Here is a 9,272-nt window from a genome sequence, read left to right as displayed (position 1 = left end):
GCACCCGCAGGCAGGACTGCTGACCACTTATCTCTAATACAGAGTTCTCATCTCACAGAATCATCGAATGCTTTGGGTTGGAAGGGACATTTAGAGACCATCTAGCCCAACCCCCCTGCAGTAAACAGGGACATCTTCAGCCAGATCAGGTTGCTCAGAGCCCTGTCCATCTACCACAAGTTATCCCCTCCACACACCCCACAAAGAACGAGTGTCACTATTTTTAGTTTCTGTGACTCCATCTCCCCAACAGTGATGATCAGAGCTGTGCTGATGTCATCTCCGAGGGCAGCAATCAGCACCAGACCCTAAGGTCACTGCTGTTCGGCCAAACCAGCTGTTTCAACCCAACACCCTCCAGAATCGCAGGGAACAGAGTCGGTATTTACCAAGTGAGAAAAGGTGCTGCAGAAGACTTGAGAATGTTCTTCACAGAGGAACAAAGTGAGCAATATTTTTATACATGAAAGATGCCAGTAAGAAGAAAATTTTCACACACTTAGTTCAAAATTTAAATTCTTATAGAAAGTGGAAAATTTCTGAAGAAACGGTTTTTCATTACTATCAAACCCCTCACATTTCATAAGCAAACTGAGAACTCTTAACCTTTTAGCTCTATGTTTTAAAATGGAAAAATAGCAGATCAATTTACTGCCGTTATATACGTACAGAATTCAGGTTGGACACACAGTAAAAAGTATTGCCTGCATTATTCCGTTAGCATAAGCCGCCTTTAAAGTTGAAGGAGAATAAGAATGCTTCTGCACCTAGTTTACACTAATCAAAATGCACGTACATTTATACATGCAAAAGAACTTGGCAAGAACTGCTAAAACCAAACTGATGTGGTAGGGTTTAATTTCTTCCATCTGCAAGAATCTACAATTACAAAAGTCTCATCTTCAAACTTTACAGTACATTTACATTAGCGATTACCCCACAGCTTTCCTCACTCCTCCACTTCTGTACAAATCATATACAATAAAAAGTTTCAGTTTTGTTGTACAAACATCGTTTTACACTTTAATACAGATGAAAATACTGTTCTCTGGCACCTCATTCCCTCCACGGTGCCTGGGTATTACAGTACAGAGCACTTTCGAGCCATGCTTCTTCAGCTCAAGTAATACGGACTGATTGATAGGCCACAGCTTCTGCAACTCCAAAGTTTAAAATAATGAGAAAATCTACTACTTGTTTGTATAACAATCAACAGTTTATTAATGGATATGGTGAAATTTTAGCTATCCACCAAAGATGTGTAAAAAATTGTCATGAAAGTAAAAATAAATAAAGCTGTTTTTAAAATCAGTCTTGTTTTACATCTCAGTTCAGAATGCAACATTTAACACAAAACTGTCATTAAAGGTTTAAAGAAGTCTACCGATATTCAAATTACAGCTTTTATGACAAATCTAATGAGAACTGAAACTGATTTGGTTTTAGGTTTAAAGACTTTCACATTCAAATACAGTGTCTCGTTTAGCACAATACTTCCTTTGACAGTGATGGGCAACAGTGATGACATATTGCTGTATTTTGACATAAGGCACTATGATATGAATATGCCATACACTTGCCTTATGTCACATATATCCATTGCTGACCAGTGACTTCTGTCAAATACAAAATGAAAAAGTTTCAGAATACAGTGCATTTTAATGAAGGACATCATGTGAAGTCTTCCAGCAAATGTTTTGAAGACATTTTGAAATACAAGCCTACATTTTAACATAAGCTTTTGTCATGCTGCTTTTTTTTTTTTTGCGACATCACTGGGGGAATAGACTCGTCATCCATCACTACGTCCCAATACACATTCTCAACCATCCTGCTCTGTTCTATTGCAGTCACTGTTCTCCAGACAAACTTGACCCAGAAACTTTGTTCAAGTTCTCCTACAAGCGCGTGCACATTCACAGCAGTCATTCACTTTCATTCTCCTTCTGTTTGGCACCTGTTAACAGAAGAGGAAAGCATGCGTGATTTCCTTACGCACACAGCACTCGGCTTCTGGCGGAGCACAGCTCATCCTGAATGCTGCGACTCTGACCACGTCAACAGAATCTTAGCACTGGGCACCACTCTAAAGGATACGCTGCAGGATTGCTAAAAGCCAACGTGAACAGAGCGAGGAAGGCCTCGAGACCATTATTCCTTTCAGCTTCCTTGGCAAGGGAGTTTAAGTAACTCTTCTGGGAAGCTACTGAAAGTGGCTTTGAACATTCTCCCCAGCACAAAAACTTATTTTAAAAAAACCCAACCAAAAAGCCACCTCCCAAACCTGCCCATCAGCTTAGAAGCCAAGCTTAATCAGCATAATAGCCACAAAAAAATCAAGTCCTGCTTGAGAACAAACTTTGTAAGAATTCAGTTTAACGACACTGTGTTGATGGACCCATTTTTCCTGGCTCAGAGGCAGATCTTGCTTACAGTAGGGATCCAAGAGACCTGTTCAGCAGGACTGTACAGCATCTCGCCTCTTCTCCAATTACTCCAACTAACCACATGCTGGGCAACGACTAAGCCCTATGGCGAGTTTGGCTGCAGCATCCAACTCTAGAGAGCAAGAATCTCTTGCCAGCAACCTGGAGTTACTGCTTGTAATGTATAATCAAACACTGAAAGACTCATTAAATACATCCAGTTTTCACATCACAACTGATACTTTTTTTCCTAACGTAGGCTCGTCTTCATTCCTGCCAGTCAGTAAATTTTCCTTTCTAGTCTGTGAAGAGAAATGGGCACTTTTAGGGCACGATTTATCTGGTTGCTCTTACGTATCCACTTTAAGAGGTAAGCCACACTCCACAAACTAGATCTACATTGCAGACATCCTCACTTCATGAGACAAATACCAGTCTAAAAATCGAGCAGTTGCCTGTGGGACTGCAACCAAATGCCTAACCGCTCCTGAAAAATGCCTTGCCTTCCCTCACCTCACCTCCTCCAGCAGCATAATCCTGCCCTCTCCGTTACTCTAACCCCTGCACTCAGTCCTCGACTCCCCTGTGAGCCAGTTCAGCGTGCCAAACTGATAAAACTCTGCAGGTTTCTGCTGGCTCAGTTTCCCGATAGATCAATGAGTTAAAGCTGCCCAGAGGGATCTCGTGAGCGTCGGTGCTGCCACATGCTGAACGCCAGATGCACATTGTGTACGGGGGCAGGAACTGCCCTTTCTAATTACAGAGTACTGTTATATCAGCTCACAGAGCTGCAACTGAAGTGTCCATGTAATTCCAGTATAACAAAGCCCTTGGTTTGTCAGTATCCAGATTCATCTTTTCTGTCTAAGCTTGGCTCCATTAACAGTAAGTTCTACCCTCCTTGGATCCTTCTACCCTGCAGTCTTGAGGAAAAGCATCCCCTCTGCCTGGAGAGGCACTGTCCGCCGATCCTCACACCTCCCGCTGAGGAGGGACACGCACCCCGCCATTCTCCTAGGCAATGCGCCCACTGGACCCAGGCCTTTGGGCTGATTTCTCATACTCATCCCTGCCTTTCACAGAAAGCTGGGTTACTTGCTCTTACAGGTCATTAAAAGGAACGAGATGCACTGACCTAATACCTTCTGCAGTATCACTGATTACTTCTTTTCAGTGGAGAAATTTTATAATGCTACACTAACTTCTTTTTTTTTGTTTTTTAAATCTACAGAGGAGAAGCACTGATAGATAATGTGATAATGTACAAGTCTAAGTACGAGATCCCATTTAAGCTCACATTTAGACTTTCTTTTTTCAAGGATGTATCCAGCTCTATCTGCTTAGTCTGATTTTTTTTTTTTTTAGGCAAAATTGTAATCCTCAAGACATTTTTTTGTCTTCCTCAGAGCCAAAAGAGGGCTTTGCTTTAGTTCTTGTGACACTTAAGTCATTTATGTGGTCAAAGTGAAGTTACAATTAAGAACATAAAGCAGGTTAGTAACTTGGGCAAAACTTAAAAACCCTCAAAAACACCCCCCCCCACAAACCAACATAAAAGTAGCAGAAATAAATCCATTTTTAGATACTCTTATTAAAAGGAACCTGATCATGTTTAGCAATACGCTAGAGATTTCTACTGGAATAACACTGATGGTCTGGGGTGCCGTCTGACATAGCTGTGCCAACCAAAACCCACAGCACAGCTGGACAACCCAGGGCTCCACAGAGGTGCTTTTACAGAGCTGGTGCAAAGCACAGCTGCATCCACGCAGGGAGCACCTGGCCAGAGTACAGAAATTCTGGAAGGTGGGGGAAGGCGCCCTGTTGTAGATCTTGTCTATACACGCTACATCCAACTTCATCCTGTTTTCCCTGTTAAAACATTTATCAAGATCTTTTTTCCTAAAGAGAAGATGTATGAACAGCAATAATGTTCATGAAGCTTCTCCATGCATTCCTCAGTGAACAAAAGACTGACAGTTAGTATTTTGTGAGCTTTTTCCTGAAGAGAAATGAATAGCGTATTTAAGAACTATGATCAAACAGTTACAAATGTTGAAAATCAAAAGTCTGTCGTTGTCAAGTAAATTAAAGCCAGCAGGGTGCACGCACTACTAAATGACTTATGGCAAAGGTCAGAAGGCAACATCCATACCTGCTGGTGTGAGTACCAAAGCTTGTAGAATGTCAGAAAGCGAGATGATACCCACAATGCTATCTGCTTCATTCACTACCACCAAACGATGAACCTGCCAGCAAGGAAAACATATTGAGAGATATTTGTCTGATTTGCAGTATTAGCTAAAGCAAAGAAAAACAAAAAGAATCTTAAAGTAATACAGTATGCAGACAAGTAGGAAAAAAAAAAGGATTGGTTCAAAATGTTCGTAATGCCAATCTCACACGGCAATAGAAACATGCTTGTCCTACTTAAATGAAAACTTGTGTATGTTTAAAAAGCACACAGGTATCTGACATGGCAACAAAATCAGATTTGAAGTCACAACTAAGCCAAGATCTAGGTCTTTAAAATTCTTCTGCTCTCAAAAAGTGGCACTCACATCAACCACTTTTCCCCAACCTACACGCTGCGATCCCACAAACTAAGGTACAGTAATAAAATGAGACTTCCTTCTCAAAAATCCTTTCTTAGAGAGAGGTGCAGCACTAGAACTTGTATTTTGACATGTCGAAGTCGGTTTTAACTTAATTTTTGTCAGAGGCTACATAGTTGAAACCGAGTGCCAGACTGGTTTTAAAACTATTTAAACAGATTAAGACAGAAAAAAGATTCAACTTATCTGTGCAAACTCACTGTGCAGTTAACACAAGGACACAACTTGGAAGACAGATTTATCAACGGTAAGACTGTATTTTCAAATAACGACCATGTCCTTACAAACCTATTCTATGCAAAGTTTTATACTACAAAACTTTTGTCCTAACTGGAGGGAAGGTAGGTGGATGCTCCCACATCCTGAGGCTCATCGGCCAGCTCAGGCTACAACAGTGAAAGACCACTGCAGAACCGGGAGAGCGTCCTAATGTCACTCCTGGCACCGGAGGCCACCGCAAGTGGGTACAGAGTTGTACAACCTAAACATCACAGCTGAACCAGCTCACAAGTGTGCGATCCCAAAAAGGGCGTTTGTCAAAAGTTGGGAGCCTACTACATGCTTACTTTTTACTTAAGTCACTTATGAATAGATATGTTAATATACGGTCGAGGTCAACCACTTCATGGCTAGTCAGATACAAGAGAGGAGCTCTGAATTGTCTGAACAGTCATACCCACCTGACAGAGGGAGGAAAGAAAAAGGGGCCGGAGGGAAGGAAGAGCGAGTATTATTGTGGTCTTTTTTTGATGAAACTATGTTGGTGACTTTTTAGATGGGGTTATTAGTTTTTGTATGTGCACATATTTAACAATTTTATTCTTCTCTCAGTGTAATGAATTCAAGAGAAACAGACAATACAGTCATTTCATTTTCAGTAAGATCTAGCACTCGTCTGGCAGCTAAAAATAGCCTGTAGCTTTGACTGACTTTTTTTTTTTTTTTTTTTTTAACATAATCTCACTATGTTTAGACTGAACCAAAAGGTAGGAGTTGGTAAAATCCAAATGTCTAAAGCTTCTTCAGACAGTGATAAAGTTATCCAAATTTGAAATCTGTATGTCAGCAATGCTGAAATTATTCAATTTTAGGAAGAAGCTCAAGCAAATGCAGAAAGTTACAAGTAAAAATTGCCTAATGGTATATGCACAGTTACAGCCCTGAAGATTAAAAAAAAAAATAATCTTGCAATTGAAGAGGTTAAAGCATCTAAATGGAGTTGATCACACCTCGGAGACAACCAAAACTGGTAATACTGATTTTCTTCTGCAGAGAGGCCTAACAGGGGAGGAAGACCTACATACTCATTCACCTCCACGTATAAGAAAGCTCCCAGTACTAACAAACAAGATAAACAGCATCAGAAGAATGAAAAGCACACAGATAAATCATTTACAAGAGCAGTTAGTGAAGGTTTCTTCACCAGCATTTATCTTCTGGCCCTGTTTCACAGTATTTGTACAAGAGCAGTGCAGGACTCCATCTGCATTAGCTAACTGGACTCATTAAATTTCCTGAACAACAGGCTAATCAACCTAGCTATAAGCTGGAGTTTAAAGAATTATTTGTATGCAAAACTTATGGCACACTTGGAAGAAACTTGATTCTCTCAAAAAAGCTTTGCATTCAGTTCAGTTAATGTCAGAAAACAGAAATGCAAATAACCAAGTATTATTACAGATGTACTGTACAACACTTTGCACATCCCTGTAAGGAACTGTAAGTCTATAAATCAAACTGATACCTAACACATGGAGTTATGAAAAAAATGCTTTCACAAGTAACCAAAATAACTTAGAAAGGACAAATTTGTACTATTTGTTAGTTTGGTAACACAACTTTTAACTCAGTGAAGGGAAAAATAAAAAGCGAACTCACCTCAGCCTTCACTATTCTATCCACAATGGTCTCCAGTGTTTCCAGCATACTACACTTCACAACACCTTCGAAATACTGAGAACGGTGCTGTAGGGCTTGCGTTACCGTGATATCTAGGTTATTGTATGTTTTTTCAGCAGCAAGATTCTGAAAAAAAAACAAACCAAACAACCCAAGGCACATAGCACATCTCAGTACTCAGTAATAAAGTACGCAAAGTAAATATTTTGGCACCAAGTAGATACACATTTCTGGTGTAAATTGAGTCTATTCCAAGTCACATATTAAACAAAGCAGATGCTCTTCAGCTTCAGTTTCTGGGAACAGTCAAGCATGCAATCATGTGTAACACCATACGACAGACTGGGTTAACTGATAAAACTGTTTTGTGATATGCATTAGGCCAATGAAAATCTCCTTACTTTGCTGTCTGATATTTGGCCTGATGTCACTCATCCTGCCTTTTCCACGAGTAGAAAATGTAAAGATGAAGTTCTACAGATTGTACAATATACTTTAAGCATATACAATTTTTTGTTGTTTGTTTGTCACAGGATAGGGGAGGACACCAACTGCTCTGAACACCACCCATGAAGCACATCTTTGTGGCAAGCAAAGTAGGGAGCGAAATACGTGTTTTCTTCCCCTTTCTTATTTGTGGGCTCAAGCTCCCTCTCCTGGACTGTGCTGGCATTGCCATTTGACAACAATTTGTGTGTGTGTGTGTGTGTGTGTGTGTGTGTATTTCAATAAGTACTACAAAATTAATATAAAACCCATCGTCACCACTAAAACTAAGAAGATTAAAAGAGTTTTAAAGCTGACAGTCTCAACTTTCATTTTAAGAGGACCATGCTTGTAAGCAAGTGGACTTTACCCAGACCAGCAAAAGCTTTCTTTGTAGGTGGGACCACAGCAATATTTTGATAGTGTTGGCACATCCTGACCTATTGATTATGTGTACTGAAGCACTGAAGGAAGAACAAAAGACAGACCTTTAAAAATAAATCACTACACCAAGCAATAAAATGAAGTTAATTTTTGACTACAATGTGCTGTGACTAGTCAAGTTTTTGGATTGAATTACACTGAACGTGAGAAGAAAGTTTCAGATGATCATGAGGATACAAGCAGCTTTAGTTAACTCATTTAACTAATTCCTGATGAAGGACATTAGCAGAACATAAAAAGCCCCTGCAAACTGAAGTCACCTTTCCTTTTTCCCAATACCAATATGTAATTTTTCCTAAGAAATGATCCAGCGTCTATAAAAATCCTCTAATTTTTGTTGCCCCAGCACTTAAAATGTGAAAAGAAGTGAAAAACATAAGGAACCTTCTTCCTTTTGGTGTCTTTCTGAAAAAGAATTGGAAATTAACACGTCCTGCCTCCAAGTCTAACGCAGTTACAAAATAAATTGAAACACTGAACCTACCAACTGTGAAATGTCATTGTTGTTGATGTGTTGGATCACTCTCGCTACTGCTACTACCTATTCCCTGACAGCTTTTATGGCAGAACAGGAGTTTACACAGTAGAGAATCCCAAAGAACAAAAAGACAAATGCCTAGAATAGACAGGGGAGAACAGTGACATTGCAAAATTTTCAGTATTGAGAGCACTGTTTGCAGCCAGAGATATTTATAAGCTTGAAGTATTTCCATCTGGGACTATTCTCCATATTTCTGAAAGCATTCTACACAGTGTTTCAGACACCTGGATTCTTCATTAGCACTAGCAGGCTGGTGCAATATGCAACTTGGGCACTTAAACCTCTAAAAAAATAATACAGGTATTGGAAGTTCCAATCAGAAGGCAGATGCATATGGCTGGGAGGGGACAGGGACAAAAAAAACCATAACATTTTTCAAGTTTCTGAAGACCACAAGAATAGAGGAGCCCTTGCTGTCCAAGGCTGGCAAATCACGGCACGAATCTGACTACGCTGTTGCACTCCTGAGGGAAAACCAGAAACAGTGGCCTGAATTAGATCAAGCCTATGCTCTCTTTTTGTAAGAGTACAGCCAAATCCAATTTTGGGTAACATCCAGAGCAGTAGACGCCTGTGTGCAAGTAGTATTACTAAGGACAGCTTAAATAAAAAATAATGACAATAAAATGCTGTGCCAAGTGAATTGAATCTGTTATATTCAGTTTGTAAACTAAAGCCTAAGGAACAAATTAGCCAAAATTCACGTATTAAATTAATTTACAAGTGCTTACTGCACATAAAATATTTAATAGAATTTAAGAGATATACTTACTATTACATCAAATTTGGAATAAATATCTACAACTTTTCCTAAAAAGAAAAACAAAAGTTAATAAAGTGCTTAAAACACAAAATTAGTTT

The 9,272-nt window shown here is 39.6% G+C and overlaps 1 protein-coding gene across 7 annotated transcripts in view; it reads right to left on the bottom strand.

The window, feature by feature from the left end:
• Positions 1 to 836: 836 nt before the first annotated feature.
• PRKAG2 (protein kinase AMP-activated non-catalytic subunit gamma 2) overlaps positions 837 to 9,272 on the bottom strand; it is a 246,284-nt gene continuing 237,848 nt past the window's right edge. For all 7 annotated transcript variants that reach the window (XM_075419811.1, XM_075419807.1, XM_075419806.1 and 4 more), the window contains 4 exons: positions 9,184 to 9,221; positions 6,920 to 7,066; positions 4,582 to 4,675; positions 837 to 1,957 (listed from right to left, as the gene is read on the bottom strand). In XM_075419811.1, coding sequence (XP_075275926.1) covers positions 1,926 to 1,957; positions 4,582 to 4,675; positions 6,920 to 7,066; positions 9,184 to 9,221 — 311 coding nt within the window. In that variant the 3' untranslated portion in view covers positions 837 to 1,925. The remainder of the gene's footprint in view (positions 1,958 to 4,581; positions 4,676 to 6,919; positions 7,067 to 9,183; positions 9,222 to 9,272) is intronic.

This window comes from Opisthocomus hoazin, chromosome 4 (genome assembly GCF_030867145.1).
Source record: "Opisthocomus hoazin isolate bOpiHoa1 chromosome 4, bOpiHoa1.hap1, whole genome shotgun sequence".
Classification (NCBI taxonomy): domain Eukaryota; kingdom Metazoa; phylum Chordata; class Aves; order Opisthocomiformes; family Opisthocomidae; genus Opisthocomus; species Opisthocomus hoazin.
This window is presented reverse-complemented; position numbering and strand designations above follow the sequence as displayed.